The sequence below is a fragment of the Oncorhynchus nerka genome, linkage group LG5, assembly GCF_034236695.1.
Source record: "Oncorhynchus nerka isolate Pitt River linkage group LG5, Oner_Uvic_2.0, whole genome shotgun sequence".
Classification (NCBI taxonomy): Eukaryota; Metazoa; Chordata; class Actinopteri; order Salmoniformes; family Salmonidae; genus Oncorhynchus; species Oncorhynchus nerka.
Genome location: NC_088400.1, coordinates 2,788,182 through 2,807,959, shown reverse-complemented (window position 1 = coordinate 2,807,959; position 19,778 = coordinate 2,788,182). Strand labels below are relative to the sequence as shown.

General features: G+C 47.9%; 2 protein-coding genes across 2 annotated transcripts in view; both read right to left on the bottom strand.

Annotated features, from left to right (window-relative positions):
- LOC135571843 (spidroin-2-like) overlaps positions 1 to 508 on the bottom strand; it is a 42,777-nt gene extending 42,269 nt beyond the window's left edge. Inside the window, exon 1 of the mRNA XM_065019016.1 lies at positions 423 to 508. Coding sequence (XP_064875088.1) covers positions 423 to 508 — 86 coding nt within the window. The remainder of the gene's footprint in view (positions 1 to 422) is intronic.
- Positions 509 to 1,492: 984 nt separating this feature from the next.
- npy7r (neuropeptide Y receptor Y7) lies at positions 1,493 to 2,612 on the bottom strand. Its single transcript, XM_065018203.1, has one exon. It carries the CDS (start codon positions 2,573 to 2,575, stop codon positions 1,493 to 1,495), a length of 1,083 nt encoding a protein of 360 aa, XP_064874275.1. The 5' UTR covers positions 2,576 to 2,612.
- Between the last annotated feature and the right edge of the window lie 17,166 nt (positions 2,613 to 19,778).

The following is a 19,778-nucleotide window of genomic DNA, read 5'->3' as shown; positions in this document are numbered from 1 at the left end:
TCAGGTAACTATAGGGTCTAGAGTATCCTAGTCATACCATATGGTCAGGTAACTATAGGGTCCAGAGTTTTTCCTGGTCAGGTAACTATAGGGTCTAGAGTATCCTAGTCATACCATATGGTCAGGTAACTATAGGGTCCAGAGTTTTTCCTGGTCAGGTAACTATAGGGTCTAGAGTATCCTAGTCATACCATATGGTCAGGTAACTATAGGGTCCAGAGTTTTTCCTGGTCAGGTAACTATAGGGTCTAGAGTATCCTAGTCATACCATATGGTCAGGTAACTATAGGGTCCAGAGTTTTTCCTGGTCAGGTAACTATAGGGTCTAGAGTATCCTAGTCATACCATATGGTCAGGTAACTATAGGGTCCAGAGTTTTTCCTGGTCAGGTAACTATAGGGTCTAGAGTATCCTAGTCATACCATATGGTCAGGTAACTATAGGGGCCAGAGTTTTTCTTGCACAGGTCGCTTGTGAGGTCAGGAAAACTCCTGGTCCTAGTCGTCATCATTGATGAGCTGCTTTAATGTTAAGTGCAGCAATTCAGATGTCCTTTATTTTGGCACTAATATCACTCCATACTTACAGCAGTATAGTGTCCTGTCCAGGGGGTGTACTCCACACAGCAGTATAGTGTTCAGTGTCCTGTCCAGGGGGTGTACTCCATACAGCAGTATAGTGTCCTGTCCAGAGGGTGTAATCCATACAGCAGTATAGTGTCCTGTCCAGAGGGTGTAATCCATACAGCAGTATAGTGTCCTGTCCAGGGGGTGTAATCCATACAGCAGTATAGTGTCCTGTCCAGAGGGTGTAATCAGGAGATGGACTCCTGCCCTACGGACCGTTCTGGTTCACTCTACAGAAACAGGAGATGGACTCCTGCCCTACGGGCTGTTCTGGTTCACTCTACAGAAACAGGAGATGGACTCCTGCCCTAGGGGCCGTTCTGGTTCACTCTACAGAAACAGGAGATGGACTCCTGGCCTATGGGCCGTTCTGGTCCACTCTACAGAAACAGGAGATGGTCTCCTGGCCTATGGGCCGTTCTGGTTCACTCTACAGAAACAGGAGATGGACTCCTGCCCTACGGGCCATTCTGGTTCACTCTACAGAAACAGGAGATGGACTCCTGGCCTATGGGCCGTTCTGGTTCACTCTACAGAAACAGGAGATGGACTCCTGCCCTAGGGGCCGTTCTGGTTCACTCTACAGAAACAGGAGAAGGTCTCCTACCCTATGGACCGTTCTGGTTCACTGTACAGAAACAGGAGATGGACTCCTGCCCTAGGGGCCGTTCTGGTTCACTCTACAGAAACAGGAGAAGGTCTCCTGCCCTATGGACCGTTCTGGCTCCGACAAGGTTTATTTAAAAAAAAATCAGGAGCCTCAGATTCCCTTTGTAATGGTACTAATTTCACTCCACACAGCAGCCTCAATCAGACGGCAGATCAATCAACCTATCAGACCGCAGACCAATCAACCAATCAACCAATCAGACGGCCGTAGGAGGGTGTCCTCCATTCAGAGACATCCTCCTTAGTGACCGGGTCCTGAAGGATCCCTCAGGGTGAATACTGTCTGGTTTAGCCTCACACCTGAACACCATGAGGAACCCATTCCTGTAGTTCTTATTCATCCAGCCGTACAGGAGCGGGTTGGCGAAGGTGGAGCACATGGCTACCATGTGGAAGAGTGTATAGATGAGCTTGTATTGTCTTAAGCTGAGCACCAGGTCTAGGTCACTGGCTAGTTGAAACACGTGGAAGGGTAGCCAGCATGTGGCGAAGACTACAACCACCATAACCAGCATCTTGGTGGTCTTCTTCCTGCGCTGAATGGCGTCGATGCGGCTCGCTGGACTCACGTGGTTCTTCAGCTTCACCCAGATGCAGATGTAGGCATAACTGATGATGGAGAGTGGCAGCACGTACTGCAGCAGTAACATAGACAGGCTGTAAATGACCCCGTCTCTGCTGCTGCCGTAAGGCCACTTCTCATAGCAGACTGAGATCCTCAGGTTGATGGACGGGATCTCCTCCTGACGGTACTCTCTAAAGATGGCGAGCGGGCCGGCCAGCACGGCGGACAGCGTCCAGGTGAGAGCCATGATGAGCAAACTGCTTCGCCAGGTGAGGCGCTGGCCCAGGTGGAACACGATACACCTGTAGCGCTCCAGAGCGATGACGGTCAGCGTCAGGATCGATACGTGCACGCTCAGCGCCTGGGCGAACGGGACCATGTGACACAGCACCGCGCCGAACTTCCACTCGTCGAGCAAGGTATAAACCAGTGTGAACGGTAAACACAACGTATCCACCAACAGGTCGGCCAGGGCCAGGTTAGCTATGAAGAAGTTAGTGACTGTCCTCATGTTCCGGAAGCGGATGATCATGTAGATGACAAGGGCGTTGCCTACTAGACCCAGTAGGATGATCAGACTATACGCTGTGATCAAAGCAGCCTGGACTCCTACATGCTTGGTGATGTCAGAGTGGAACCCCGGCCGGTCGAGGTGGAGGCTGAGACTGTCGTTACCCAGGATGCCTTGTTGCATGTGGGTGGAGGTGGTGTCCATGTGGACTGGCAGGTCAGGTGCTCGGTCGGCCGTGCTGTTGGTGGGACGGAAGGAAGGAAGGAAGGAAGGAAGGAAGGGGGGTGGGGGTTCATTGCACAAGAAGAACTAGGTAGATGGTTGCTAATTAGCTTCTAGTAATTTACATTCAGTGGACACCACATGCATGCTGGTCTGGATCCTATAGATTCTTGGACGGTGAACTTGAGGAAAATACTGAATCATTACTGGCTCAAAAACAATCAGATAAAAATAAGTCCCAAATGGCACCCTGTTCCATAAACAGTGCACTACTTTAAATGTGATCTGATATGATCTATGATCCGATATGATCTATGATCTGATATGATATATGATCTGATATGATCTATGATCTGATATGATCTGATATGATCTATTATCTGATATGATCTATTATCTGATATGATCTATTATCTGATATGATCTGATCTGATCTATTATCTGATATGATCTGATATGATCTATTATCTGATATGATCTGATCTGATATGATCTATGATCTGATATGACCTCCTAGCCTCAGCCTCCAACCCTCCCAGCACCTCATCCTTCCCAGCCTCAGCCTCCAACCCTCCCAGCACCTCATCCCTGCCATCCTCCAAGCACCCCAGCCATGCCAGCCTCCAACCCACCCAGCACCTCATCCCTGCCAGACTCAGCCTCCAATCCTCCCAGCACCTCATCCCTGCCAGCCTCCAACCCACCCAGCACCTCATCCCTGCCAGCCTCAGCCTCCAACCCTCCCAGCCAGCCTCCAATCCTCCCAGCACCTCATCCCAGCCAGCCTCCAACCCTCCCAGCACCTCATCCCTCCCAGCCTCAGCCTCCAATCCTCCCAGGACCTCATCCCTCCCAGCACCTCAACCCTTCCAGCCTCCATCCCTCCCAACTCCAGGGGAGACAAACACAGATAGAAATGGAATGTGTTCTGGAATGCCAGAAAGAATTCCGACTGAAATATGGAATCAGAAGCACGCTGCATGCGTTTGGGTCAGATATAAGGCATATGAATACATCTGGGTTTGTGTTTATTACGCAGGCTATACTGAGTGTAACGGCCCTCGTTTGTAGCATGAAGAGTGGACCAAGGTGCAGCGTGGTAGGCGTACACATCGTCTTTTTATTGATGACACCAAAACAAAACAACAAAGACAACAAAACGAAAGTGAACAGTTCTGTCAGGCACAGACACTAAACAGAAAACAAGATCCCACAAAGCCCAAAAGGAAAATTACAACTTACAGTGCCTTGCGAAAGTATTCGGCCCCCTAGAACTTTGTGACCTTTTGCCACATTTCAGGCTTCAAACATAAAGATATAAAACTGTATTTTTTTGTGAAGAATCAACAACAAGTGGGACACAATCATGAAGTGGAACGACATTTATTGGATATTTCAAACTTTTTTAACAAATCAAAAACTGAAAAATTGGGCGTGCAAAATTATTCAGCCCCTTTACTTTCAGTGCAGCAAATTCTCTCCAGAAGTTCAGTGAGGATCTCTGAATGATCCAATGTTGACCTAAATGACTAATGATGATAAATACAATCCACCTGTGTGTAATCAAGTCTCCGTATAAATGCACCTGCACTGTGATAGTCTCAGAGGTCCGTTAAAAGCGCAGAGAGCATCATGAAGAACAAGGAACACACCAGGCAGGTCCGAGATACTGTTGTGAAGAAGTTTAAAGCCGGATTTGGATACAAAAAGATTTCCCAAGCTTTAAACATCCCAAGGAGCACTGTGCAAGAGATAATATTGAAATGGAAGGAGTATCAGACCACTGCAAATCTACCAAGACCTGGCCGTCCCTCTAAACTTTCAGCTCATACAAGGAGAAGACTGATCAGAGATGCCGCCAAGAGGCCCATGATCACTCTGGATGAACTGCAGAGATCTACAGCTGAGGTGGGAGACTCTGTCCATGGGACAACAATCAGTCGTATATTGCACAAATCTGGCCTTTATGGAAGAGTGGCAAGAAGAAAGCCATTTCTTAAAGATATCCATAAAAAGTGTCGTTTAAAGTTTGCCTCAAGCCACCTGGGAGACACACCAAACATGTGGAAGAAGGTGCTCTGGTCAGATGAAACCAAAATTGAACTTTTTGGCAACAATGCAAAACGTTATGTTTGGCGTAAAAGCAACACAGCTCATCACCCTGAACACCCCATCCCCACTGTCAAACATGGTGGTGGCAGCATCATGGTTTGGGCCTGCTTTTCTTCAGCAGGGACAGGGAAGATGGTTAAAATTGATGGGAAGATGGATGGAGCCAAATACAAGACCATTCTGGAAGAAAACCTGATGGAGTCTGCAAAAGACCTGAGACTGGGACGGAGATTTGTCTTCCAACAAGACAATGATCCAAAACATAAAGCAAAATCTACAATGGAATGGTTCAAAAATAAACATATCCAGGTGTTAGAATGGCCAAGTCAAAGTCCAGACCTGAATCCAATCGAGAATCTGTGGAAAGAACTGAAAACTGCTGTTCACAAATGCTCTCCATCCAACCTCACTGAGCTCGAGCTGTTTTGCAAGGAGGAATGGGAAAAAATGTCAGTCTCTCGATGTGCAAAACTGATAGAGACATACCCCAAGCGACTTACAGCTGTAATCGCAGCAAAAGGTGGCGCTACAAAGTATTAACTTAAGGGGGCTGAATAATTTTGCACGCCCAATTTTTCAGTTTTTGATTTGTTAAAAAAGTTTGAAATATCCAATAAATGTTGTTCCACTTCATGATTGTGTCCCACTTGTTGTTGATTCTTCACAAATAAATACAGTTTTATATCTTTATGTTTGAAGCCTGAAATGTGGCAAAAGGTCGCAAAGTTCAAGGGGGCCGAATACTTTCGCAAGGCACTGTATATATGATCCCCAATCAGAGACAACGATAGACAGCTGCCTCTGATTGGGAACCACACTCGGGCAAAAACAGAGAAATAGAAAACATAGACTTTCCCACCCGAGTCACACCTTGACCTAACCAAGCATAGAGAATAATAAGGATCTCTAAGGTCAGGGCGTGACACTGAGACTGAAGTATTAGGTGCTTAGTGCCTCCAGGGCTTTGTAAAGAGCATTTGATTCCAATAAATGTATATACCACGCAGAAGTCAACTCACCATTTACAGTGGCTTGGGTTTGCGCCAGACATAGCGTTTTCTTTGATGGCCAAAAAGCTCAATTTTATTCTCATCTAACCAGAGAACCTTATTCCATGTATTTGAGTCTCCCACATTTTCTCCCACATGCTTTCTGGCGAACACCAAACGTGTTTGCTTATTTCTTTCTGGCCACTCTTCCATAAAGCCCAGCTCTGTGGAGTGTACGGCTTAAAGTGGTCCTATGGACACATACTCCAATCTCCGCTGTGGGGTTTTGCAGCTCCTTCAGGGTTATCTTTGGTCTCTTTGTTGCCTCTCTGATTAATGCCCTCCTTGCCTGGTCTGTGAGTATTGGTGGGCTGCCCTCGCTTGGCGGGTTTGTTGTGGTGCCATATTCTTTCCATTTTTAATAATGGATTTAATGCTGCTCCGTGGGATGTTCAAAGTGTTTTTATAACCCAACCCTGATCTGTACTTCTCCACAACTTTGTCCCTGACCTGTCTTGAGAGCTCCACGGTCTTCATAGTGCCGCTTGCTTAGTGGTGATGCAGACTCTGGGGCCTTTCAGAACAGGTGTATTTATACTGCGATCATGTGACAGATCATGTGACACTTAGATTGCACACAGGTGGAGTTTATTTAACTAATTATGTGACTTCTGAAGGTAATTTGGTTGCACCAGATCTTATTCAGGGGCTTCATAGCAAAGGGGCTGAATACATATGGACCCACCACTTTTCAGTTTTACATGTTTTTTACATTTTTTAAAACAAGTAATTTTTTTTTCATTTCACTTCACCAATTTGTAATATTTTTGTCCATGTCCATTACACTACTCCTCAAGATTCATGCGTCATTTCATTCTCATTATTGTGTGTTGTGGTTTAAGTCTGTGTGGATGTTATTTAATTATGTCTCAGTAGCCTTAACCAGAATCCATCACGCTGTGTAGCACTGAAACAGGAGATGATGGAAGTGGTTGCGTTAAGCTACGGACGGGTCTTTCTGATCCCTAAACTATTAACTGTGATATTTACCGTCTCGCTTTGATCATCACACGATCAACCTGAAAAAATCAACAGTCATTTTTAATAATGTAATCACGCACGCTTCAAATCAGTTCTATATTATTGTACAGGTAAACTGCATATGTCTTCAGTAACCTATCCACCCGTTCACAAATACTCACCTTTCCCCCTCTTAGTCGCAGGCTATAGCTCCTTGGTAAACGAGTCTTCAAATGAGATGTTGCACGGATCAAGTGAAAATCCTGGAACAAGTGAAAATCCTGAAGCTCCTCGTGAGCAGAGAAGAGAACTGAGGAGAGTGTAGCGCACATATGGTGTGTGTGCCTTCTCTCTCTCTCTCTCTCTCTCTCTCTCTCTCTCTCTCTCTCTCTCTCTCTGTTCTTTCTCTCTCTCTCTCTCTCTCTCTCTTTCTCTCTCTCTCTCTCTCTCTCTCTCTCTCTCTCTCTCTCTCTCTCTCTCTCTCTCTTTCTCTCTCTCTCTCTCTCTCTCTCTGTTCTCTCTCTCTCTCTCTCTCTCTCTCTCTGTTCTCTCTCTCTCTCTCTGTTCTCTCTCTCTCTCTCTCTCTGTTCTCTGTTCTCTCTCTCTCTCTCTCTCTCTCTGTTCTCTCTCTCTGTCTCTCTCTCTCTCTCTCTCTCTCTCTCTCTCTCTCTGTTCTCTCTCTCTCTCTCTCTCTCTGTTCTCTCTCTCTCTCTCTCTCTCTGTTCTCTCTCTTTCTCTGTCTCTGTTCTCTCTCTCTCTCTCTCTGTTCTTTCTCTCTGTTCTCTCTCTCTCTCTCTCTCTCTCTGTTCTCTCTCTCTCTCTCTCTCTCTCTCTCTCTCTCTCTCTCTCTGTTCTCTCTCTCTCTCTCTCTCTCTCTCTCTCTCTCTCTCTCTCTGTTCTCTCTCTCTCTCTCTCTCTGTTCTCTCTCTCTGTCTCTCTCTCTGTTCTCTCTCTCTCTCTCTCTCTCTGTTCTCTCTCTCTCTGTTCTCTCTCTCTCTCTCTCTCTCTGTTCTCTCTCTCTCTGTTCTCTCTCTCTCTCTCTCTCTCTGTTCTCTCTCTTTCTCTGTCTCTGTTCTCTCTCTCTCTCTCTCTGTTCTTTCTCTCTGTTCTTTCTCTCTCTCTCTCTGTTCTCTCTCTCTCTCTCTGTTCTTTCTCTCTCTCTCTCTCTCTGTTCTCTCTTCTCTCTCTCTCTCTCTGTTCTTTCTCTCTCTCTCTCTGTTCTCTCTCTCTCTCTCTGTTCTTTCTCTCTCTCTCTCTCTCTCTGTTCTCTCTCTCTCTCTCTCTCGTGTAAACTAGCAGCAAAATAGGATAAATTATAGAATTGTTAGTGTCACTAAACGTCATTGTCTGTTTTAGCTAGGGAATCTTGACCCTGCGATCTCTGATCAAAATAGTCACTAGACCAGTACATTGTAATATAAGAATATCATAAAGACAGAGTAAGCTCTCAGAATATCGTAAAGACTGAGTAAGCTCTCAGAATATCGTAAAGACAGAGTAAACTCTCAGAATATCGTAAAGACAGAGTAAGCTCTCAGAATATCGTAAAGACAGAGTAAACTCTCAGAATATCGTAAAGACAGAGTAAACTCTCAGAATATCGTAAAGACAGAGTAAACTCTCAGAATATCGTAAAGACAGAGTAAGCTCTCAGAATATCGTAAAGACAGAGTAAGCTCTCAGAATATCGTAAAGACAGAGTAAACTCTCAGAATATCGTAAAGACAGAGTAAGCTCTCAGAATATCGTAAAGACAGAGTAAACTCTCAGAATATCGTAAAGACAGAGTAAGCTCTCAGAATATCGTAAAGACAGAGTAAGCTCTCAGAATATCGTAAAGACAGAGTAAACTCTCAGAATATCGTAAAGACAGAGTAAGGGGGTACCGGTACAGAGTCAATGTGGAGGCTATATACAGGGGGTACCAGTACAGAGTCAATGTGTAGGCTATATACAGGGGGTACCGGTACAGGATGTGGACTTGAAGCTCTCAACCTGCTCCACCACAGCCCTGTCGATGAAAATGGGGGCGTGCTCGGCCCGCCTTTTCCTGTAGTCCACGATCAGCTCTTTTGTCTTGCTCACATTAAGGGAGAGGTTGCTGTCTTTGCACCACACTGCCAGTTCTCTGACCTCCTCCCTATAGGCGGTCTCATCGTTGTCGGTGATCAGGCCTATCACTGTTGTGTCGTCAGAAAACTTAATGATGGTGTTGGAGTCGTGTTTGGCCACGCAGTCGTGGGTGAACAGGGAGTACAGGAGGGGACTAAGCACGCACCCCTGAGGGGTCCCAGTGTTAAGGATCAGCGTGGCAGACGTGTTGTTTCCTGCCCTTAGCACCTTGAGGTGGCCCATTAGGAAGTCCAGGATCCAGTTGCAGAGAGAGGTGTTTAGTCACAGGATCCTTAGCATAATGGTGAGCTTCGTGGTAACTATGGTGTTGAACGCTGAGCTGTAGTCAATGAACAGCATTCTCACATAGGTGTTCCTTTTGTCCAGGTGTGAAAGGGCAGTGTGTCGTGTGATTGAGATTGTGTCATCTGTGGATCTGTTGGAGCGGTATGCGAATTGGAGTGGGTCTAGTTTATCCGGGAGGATGCTGTTGATGGGAGCCATGACCAGCCTTTCAAAGCACTTCATAGCTACCGATGTGAGTGCTACGGAGCAGTAATAATTTAGGCAGCTTACTTCACTTCCTTGGTCACAGGGACTATGGTGGTCTGTTTGAAACATGTAGGTATTACAGACTCGGTCAGGAAGAGGTTGAACATGTCAGTGAAGACACTTGCCAGTTGGTCAGCTCATGCTTTGAGTACACTTCCTGGTAATCCGTCTGGTCCTGCAGCTTTGTGAATGTTGACCTGTTTAAAGGTCTGGCTCACATCGGCTATCGAGAGCGTTATCACAGTCATCCAGAACAGCTGGTGCTCTTGTGTATGCTTCAGTGTTGCTTGCCTCGAAGCGAGCATAAAAGGCATTAAGCCCGTCTGGTAGGCTCGTGTCACTGGGCAGCTCGCGGCTGGGTTCCCCTTGGTAGTTGTAATTGTTTGCAAGCCCTGCAACACGTCCGACGAGCGTCAGAGCTGTGTAGTAGGATTCAATCTTAATCCTGTATTGACTCTTTGCCTGTTTGATGGTTCGTCCGGATTAGTGTCCCGCTCCTTGAAAGCGGAAGCTCTAGCCTTTAGCTCGATGTGGATGTTGCCTGCAATCGATGGATTCTGGTTGGGGTATGTATGTACGGTCACTGTGGGGACGACGTCGTCAATGCACTTATTGATGTAGCCGATGACGGAGGTGGTGTACTCCTCAATGCCATTGGGGGAATCCAGGAACATATTCCAGTCTGTGCTGCAAAACAGTCCTGTAGCTTAGCATCTGCTTCATCTGACTGCATCCATTTTGAGCGAGTCACTGGTACTTCCTGCTTTAGTTTTTGCTTGTAAGCAGGAATCAGGAGGATAGAATTATGGTCAGATTTGCCAAATGGAGGGCAGGGGAGAGCGTTGTATGCATCTCTGTGTGTGGAGTGTGAGGTAGGTCTAGAGTTTGTTTTCCTCTGGTTGTATATGTGACATGCTGGTAAAAATATGGTAAAACTGATTTAAGTTTGCCTGCAGACCCCGGCCACTAGGAGCGCCGCTTCTGGGTGAGCATTTTCTTGTTTGCTTATGGCCTTATAGAGTTGGTTGAATGTGGTCTTAGTGCCAGCATCGGTCTGTGGTGGTAAATAGACGACTATGAATAATATACGGGTGGGGCAAAAAAGTATTTAGTCAGCCACCAATTGTGCAAGTTCTCCCACTTAAGAAGATGAGAGAGGCCTGTAATTTTCATCATAGCTACATTTCAACTATGACAGACATAATGAGAGATAAATAATCCAGAAAATAACATTGTAGGATTTTTTATGAATTTATTTGCAAATTATGGTGGAAAATAAGTATTTGGTCAATAACAAAAGTTTATCTCAATACTTTGTTAATATACCCTTTGTTGGCAATGACAGAGGTCAAACGTTTTCTGTAAGTCTTCACAAGGTTTTCACACACTGTTGCTGGTATTTTGGCCCATTCCTCCATGCAGATCTCCTCTAGAGATTTACCCTTGCCACCTCATTATCCTTCAACCCTAACAGGAAACTCCTTACCACCTCACTATCCTTCAACCCTAACAGGACACTCCTTACCCTTGCCACCTCATTTAACCCTAACAGGACACTCCTTACCCTTACCACATTCTCCTTCAACCCTAACAGGACACTCCTTACCCTTGCCACCTCATTTAACCCTAACAGGACACTCCTTACCCTTGCCACCTCATTATCCTTCAACCCTAACAGGACACTCCTTACCCTTGCCACCTCATTTAACCCTAACAGGACACTCCTTACCCTTACCACATTCTCCTTCAACCCTAACAGGACACTCCTTACCCTTGCCACCTCATTTAACCCTAACAGGACACTCCTTACCCTTGCCACCTCATTATCCTTCAACCCTAACAGGACACTCCTTACCCTTGCCACCTCATTCTCCTTCAACCCTAACAGGACACTCCTTACCCTTGCCATCTCATTCTCCTTCAACCCTAACAGGACACTCCTTACCCTTGCCACCTCATTCTCCTTCAACCCTAACAGGAAACTCCTTACCACCTCATTCTCCTTCAACTCTAACAGGACACTCCTTACCCTTGAATTCAGACGCATGTTCACCCCCACAGTTGCAGCATTTCCCTTCATCTGGCACACAATACTCTTCCCTTCTGCACACACTTGACACATGACCAAATCTTTTACATTTATGACACTGAAGGGGCTTGTGCACAAAAGCTCTTTCAGGGTATTTCATGAATCCAAACTTTATATGAGAAGGGAGAGACTCTTCATCAAAGAACAGTAGCATGGATGAAGTAAATTTATATTCTCCAGCAACCATACGGGTCAGTACATACGGGTCAGTACATACGGGTCAGTACCTACGGGTCAGTACATACGGGTCAGTACATACGGGTCAGTACCTACAGATCAGTACCTACGGGTCAGTACATACGGGTCAGTACCTACGGGTCAGTACATACGGGTCAGTACCTACGGGTCAGTCGACGAGCACCAACCACTCGATTGACGTCTTCAGTTATACCCTCTGCCTTAATTTCTTGCGCCATCCCAGAAATAACCCCCTCGATAGGCGCCATGCTTCGAAAATCCACACGGGAAACATTCCACTCCGATATCTTTTTGAGTCTTAAAACACATTTCTTCTGCTCCTCAGACACACAAAAAAATACAAATAAAACCACTTGTTTTGACTCTCACCAACTCCACACTTTCCTCCAACACATTCCAGATTTTCCTGTAGACGTTAAACAGATTTCCCATGTAGCATTGGTCCAACACCTTCACTCCGACTAAAAACGAGGCTAGGGGTTTCCTAGTTTCCACCACAACTGTTCTTCTCTTGTATCCCTTTTTCATCACCACGGTAACCCACTCACTCTCACTTCCTGTGCTATTAGCTTCACCCGACTCACTAGCAATCTCAAACAAAACCTCAGTTTCCGCCATCTTCTCACTTCCTTGAAGTAATTCCAATCTCCACGAGTTTCCATCTACTGCAGAGAGAGTACGTCGAATTAGTACAGAACAGTTTCTATCTACTGCAGAGAGAGTACGTCGAATTAGTACAGAACAGTTTCTATCTACTGCAGAGAGAGTACGTCGAATTAGTACAGAACAGTTTCTATCTACTGCAGAGAGAGTACGTCGAATTAGTACAGAACAGTTTCCATCTACTGCAGAGAGAGTACGTCGAATTAGTACAGAACAGTTTCTATCTACTGCAGAGAGAGTACGTCGAATTAGTACAGAACAGTTTCTATCTACTGCAGAGAGAGTACGTCGTCAGAAATCTTAGTACAGAACAGTTTCCATCTACTGCAGAGAGAGTACGTCGAATTAGTACAGAACAGTTTCTATCTACTGCAGAGAGAGTACGTCGAATTAGTACAGAACAGTTTCTATCTACTGCAGAGAGAGTACGAATTAGTACAGAACAATTAGTACAGAACAGTGTCTATCTACTGCAGAGAGAGTACGTCGAATTAGTACAGAACAGTTTCCATCTACTGCAGAGAGAGTACGTCGAATTAGTACAGAACAGTTTCTATCTACTGCAGAGAGAGCTTGCAGAGTTCTGTCATGATATTCAGGTCTGTGCCCAAACAGTTAGAGCTTCTACTTTTAAAAATAAGTCTCTCACCGTTGCCGCTTGTTATAGACCCCCCCCCCTCAGCCCCCAGCTGTGCCCTGGACACCATATGTGAATTAATTGCCCCCAATTTATCTTCAGAGGTTGTACTGTTAGGTGACCGAAATTGGGATATGCTTAACACCCCCGGCCGTCCTACAATCTAAGCTAGATGCCCTCAATCTGACACAAATGATCATGGAACCTACCAGGTACAACCCTAAATCCGGAAACACGGGCACCCTCATAAATATCATCCTGACCAACATGCCCTCTAAATACACATCTGCTGTCTTCAACCAAGATCTCAGCGATCACTGCCTCATTGCCTGCGCCCGAAATGGGTCCGCGGTCAAACGACCACCCCTCATCACTGTCCAACGACCACCCCTCATCACTGTCAAACGACCACCCCTCATCACTGTCCAACGACCACCCCTCATCACTGTCCAACGACCACCCCTCATCACTGTCCAACGACCACCCCTCATGTCAAACGAAACCCCTCATCACTGTCCAACGACCACTCCTCATCACTGTCCAACGACCACCCCTCTCACTGTCCAACCCAGCCCTCATCACTGTCCAACGACCACCCTCATCACTGTTGCAACGACCACCCCTCATCACTCCAACGACCACCCCTCATCACTGTCCAACGACCACCCCTCATCACTGTCCAACGACCATCCCTCATCACTGTCAAGTCGACCACCCCTCATCACTGTCCAACACCACCCCTCATCACTGTCCAACGACTTTCACCCCTCATCACTGTCCAATGACCACCCCTCATCACTGTCCAACGACCACCCTCATCACTGTCCCCGACCACCCCTCATCACTGTCCAAGACCACCCCTCATCACTATCAAACGACCACCCCTCATCACTGTCCAACGACCACCCCTCATCACTGTCCAACTGTGCCACCCTTTCTCATCACTGTCCAATGACCACCCTCATGTCAAACGACCACCCCTCATCACTGTCCAACGACCACCCTCTCACTGTCTCAACGACCATTCTCCAGGATGACCTCATCACTGTCCAACGACCACCCCTCATCACTGTCCAACTGACCACCCTCATCACTGTCCAACGACCACCCCTCATCACTGTCCAACTAACTCACCCCTCATCACTGTCAAACGACCACCCCTCATCACTGTCCAACCACCACCCCTCATCCTGTCCACGCTCTCCCCTCATCACTGTCCAACGACCACCCCTCATCACTGTCCAACGACCAGGTGGCCCTCATCACTGTCCAACGACCACCCCTCATCACTGTCCAACGACCACCCCTCATCACTATCAAACGACCACCCTCATCACTGTCCAACGACCACCCCTCATCACTGTCCAACGACCACCCCTCATCACTGTCCAACGACCACCCTCAGGTGGCGTCAAACGTCTCCACACCACCCCTCATCACTGTCCAACGACCACCCCTCATCACTGTCCAACGACCACCCTCATCACTGTCCAACCTCCACCCCTCATCACTGTCCAACGACCACCCTCATCACTGTGACCAACGACCATCCCCTCATCACTGTCCAACGATCACCCCTCATGAACTCGGCAAGACGGAGCTGCTCTTCCTCATCACTGTCCATGACGCCATCACCTCATCACTGTCCATTGTGACCTCCCTCATCACTGAACCTTGACGTGACCCCTCATCACTGTCCAACTAACCACCCTCATCACTGTCCAACATCCCACCCCTCATCACTGTCCAACGACCACCCCTCATCACTGTCCAACGACCACCCCTCATCACTGTCCAACGACCACCCCTCATCACTGTCATTAAACGACCACCCTCATCACTGTCCAACGACCACCCCTCATCACTGTCCAACGACCACCCCTCATCACTGTCCAACGACCCCCTCATCACTGTCCAACGACCACCATGGTGAGGGGAACGGGCACTCTCATCACTGTCCAACGACCACCCCCTCATCACTGTCAAACGACCACCCTCATCACTGTCCAACGACCACCCCTCATCACTGTCCAACGACCACACCCTCATCACTGTCCAACTGGCCACCCCTCATCACTATCAAACGACCCTCAGCCTCATCACTGTCCAACTCTGGCCCCTCATCACTGTCCAACAAACCCTCATCACTGGACAGCGGAGTCCACCCCTCATCACTGAAACCCCACCCCTCATGTAGGAACGTAACCACCCCTCATCACTGTCCAATGCACCACTGTTCCACTCATCACTGTCCAATGACCACCCCTCATCACTGTCCAGACGACCACCCCTCATCAATGTAAAATGTAACCACCCCTCATCACTGTCCAACAAGATCCACGATCCCTCATCACTGTCCAACGACCACCCCTCATCACTGTCAAACGACCACCCCTCATCACTGTCCAACGACCACCTCATCACTGTCCAACGACCACCCCTCATCACTGTCCAACGACCACCCCTCATCACTGTCAAACGACCACCCTCATCACTGTCCAACGACCACCCCTCATCACTGTCCAACGACCACCCCTCATCACTGTCCAACGACCACCCCTCATCACTGTCCAACGACCACCCCTCATCACTGTCAAACGACCACCCTCATCACTGTCCAACGACCACCCCTCATCACTGTCCAACGACCACCCCTCATCACTGTCAAACGACCACCCCTCATCACTATCAAACGACCACCCCTCATCACTGTCAACGACCACCCCTCATCACTATCAAACGACCACCCCTCATCACTGTCAAACGACCACCCTCATCACTGTCAAACGACCACCTCATCACTGTCAAACGACCACCCCTCATCACTATCAACGACCACCCTCATCACTGTCAAACGACCACCCCTCATCACTATCAAACGACCACCCCTCATCACTATCAAACGACCACCCCTCATCACTGTCCAACGACCACCCCTCATCACTGTCAAACGACCACCCCTCATCACTGTCCAACGACCACCCCTCATCACTGTCCAACGACCACCCTCATCACTGTCCAACGACCACCCCTCATCACTGTCCAACGACCACCCCTCATCACTGTCCAACGACCACCCTCATCACTGTCCAACGACCACCCCTCATCACTGTCCAACGACACCCCTCATCACTGTCAAACGACCACCCCTCATCACTGTCCAACGACCACCCCTCATCACTGTCAAACGACCACCCCTCAAGTCAAACGACCACCCCTCATCACTGTCCAACGACCACCCCTCATCACTGTCCAACGACCACCCCTCATCACTGTCAAACGACCACCCCTCATCACTATCCAACGACCACCCCTCATCACTATCAAACAACAACCCCTCATCACTATCAAACAACCACCCCTCATCACTGTCAAACAACCACCCCTCATCACTGTCAAACGACCACCCCTCATCACTATCAAACGACCACCCTCATCACTGTCAAACGACCACCCCTCATCACTGTCCAACGACCACCCCTCATCACTGTCCAACGACCACCCCTCATCACTGTCCAACGACCACCCTCATCACTGTCAAACGACCACCCCTCATCACTGTCCAACGACCACCCCTCATCACTGTCAAACGACCACCCCTCATCACTGTCAAACGACCACCCCTCATCACTGTCAAACGACCACCCCTCATCACTGTCCAACGACCACCCTCATCACTGTCAAACGACCACCCCTCATCACTGTCCAACGACCACCCCCTCATCACTGTCCAACGACCACCCCTCATCACTGTCAAACGACCACCCCTCATCACTGTCCAACGACCACCCCTCATCACTGTCCAACGACCACCCCTCATCACTGTCCAACGACCACCCCTCATCACTGTCCAACGACCACCCCTCATCACTGTCCAACGACCACCCCTCATCACTGTCCAACGACCACCCCTCATCACTGTCCAACGACCACCCCTCATCACTGTCAAACGACCACCCCTCATCACTGTCCAACGACCACCCCTCATCACTGTCCAACGACCACCCCTCATCACTGTCAAACGACCACCCCTCATCACTGTCAAACGACCACCCCTCATCACTGTCAAACGACCACCCCTCATCACTATCAAACGACCACCCCTCATCACTATCAAACGACCACCCCTCATCACTGTCCAACGACCACCCCTCATCACTGTCAAACGACCACCCCTCATCACTGTCCAACGACCACCCCTCATCACTGTCCAACGACCACCCCTCATCACTGTCCAACGACCACCCCTCATCACTGTCCAACGACCACCCCTCATCACTGTCAAACGACCACCCCTCATCACTGTCCAACGACCACCCCTCATCACTGTCAAACGACCACCCCTCAAGTCAAACGACCACCCCTCATCACTGTCCAACGACCACCCCTCATCACTGTCCAACGACCACCCCTCATCACTGTCAAACGACCACCCCTCATCACTATCAAACAACCACCCCTCATCACTATCAAACAACCACCCCTCATCACTATCAAACGACCACCCCTCATCACTATCAAACGACCACCCCTCATCACTATCAAACGACCACCCCTCATCACTATCAAACGACCACCCCTCATCACTATCAAACGACCACCCCTCATCACTATCAAACGACCACCCCTCATCACTATCAAACGACCACCCCTCATCACTGTCCAACAACCACCCCTCATCACTGTCCAACGACCACCCCTCATCACTGTCAAACGACCACCCCTCATCACTGTCAAACGACCACCCCTCATCACTGTCAAACGCTCCCTATAACACTTCAGCGAGCAGGCCTTTCTAATCGACCTGGCCGGGGTTTCCTGGAAGGATATACTACATCCTGTAGCACAAACTCCCAAAAGTTCTGGGACACTAAAGTCCATGGAGAATAAGAGCACCTCCTCCCAGCTGCCCACTGCACTGAGGATAGGAAACACTGTCACCACTGATAAATGGAATTTAATTTTCCTATGGCTGGCCATGCTTTCCACCTGGCTACCCCTACCCCGGTCAACAGCTCTGCACCCCCCACAGCAACCCGCCCAAGCCTTCCCCATTTCTCCTTCACTCAAATCCAGATAGCTGATGTTCTGAAAGATCTGTGAAATCAGGACCCTCACAAATCAGCTGGGCTAGACAATCTGGACCCTCTCTTTCTAAAATTATCCACCGCAATTGTTACAACCCCAATACTAGCCTTTTCAACCTCTCTTTCGTATCGTCTGAGATCCCCAAAGATTGGAAAGCTGCCGCGGTCATCCCCCTCTTCAAAGGGGGAGACACTCTAGACCAAACTGTTACAGACCTATATCTATCCTACCCTGCCTTTCTAAAGTCTTCGAAAGCCAAGTTTCATAAACAGATCAGCAACCATTTTGAATCCCACCGTACCTTCTCCGCTATGCAATCTGGTTTCCGAGCTGGTCATGGGTGCACCTCAGCCACGCTCAAGGTCCTAAATGATATCATAACTGCCATCGATAAAAGACAATACTGTCCAGCCGTATTCATCGACCTGACCAAGGCTTTCAACTCTGTCAATCACTTATCGCCACACTCAACAGCCTTGGTTTCTCAAATGATTGCCTCGCCTGGTTCACCAACTACTTCTCAGACAGAGTTCAGTGTGTCAAATCGGAGGGCCTGTTGTCCGGAACTCTGGCAGTCAATTCTCGGGCGGACTCTCTTGTCTGTATACATCAATGATGTCTCTCTTGCTGCTGGTGATTCTCTGATCCACCTCTATGCAGACGACACCATTCTGTATACTTCTGGCCCTTCTTTGGATACTGTGTTAACAAACCTCCAGACGAGCTTCAATGCCATACTACACTCCTTCCGTGGCCTCAAACTGCTCTTAATTGCAAGTAAAACTAAATGCATGCTATTCAATCGATCACTGCTCGCAGCTGCCCGCCCGTCCAGCATCACTACTCTGGATGGTTCTGACTTAGAATATGTGGACAACTACAAATACCTAGGTGTCTCGTTAGACTGTTAACTCTCCTTCCAGACTCACATTAAGCATCTACAATCCAAAATTAAATCTAGAATCAGCTTCCTATTTCGCAAGCATCCTGACTATCCTACCGATCCTTGACTTCAGCGATGTCATCTACAAAATAGCCACCAACACTCTACTCAGCAAATTGGATGCAGTCTATCACAGTGCCATCCATTTTGTAACCAAAGCCCCAAACTTGTTCTCAAGTCCTCTTTAAGGAATACCTAGGATAGGATAAAGTAATCCTTCTCACCCCCCCCCCTTAAAAGATTTAGATGCACTATTGTAAAGTGGCTGTTCCACTGGATGTCATAAGGTGAATGCACCAATTTGTAAGTCGCTCTGGATAAGAGCGTCTGCTAAATGACTTAAATGTTAAATGTTAAATGTAAATGTAACTGGGGGGGTGAATAAAGATTAAATAAAAAAACAAAATAAATAAAAAACGTTGATGTTGAAACAAACACTGCTCGAATGGATCCTCCTTTCAAACTAGCCACAGCAGAGGTCCAAATGAATAACAAAATCCAGCCATGAGAAGTGAAACAACTGGATAATTTGCTTCCCACTGTTTACTGACCCCGTCAGATGAACCTGGACTCCCGAGTGGTCTAAGAGGCGTCACTACAGACACCCTGGTTTGAATCCAGGCTGTATCACAACCGGCTGTGATTGGGAGTCCCATAGGGCGGTGCACAGTTGGCTGGTGTAGGCCGTCATTGTAAATAAGATTTGTTCTTAACTGACTTGCCTAGTCAAGTTAAATAAAAAAAACAATCACGGAAGCCTTTGTACTTTTGGGGCGTGCGCA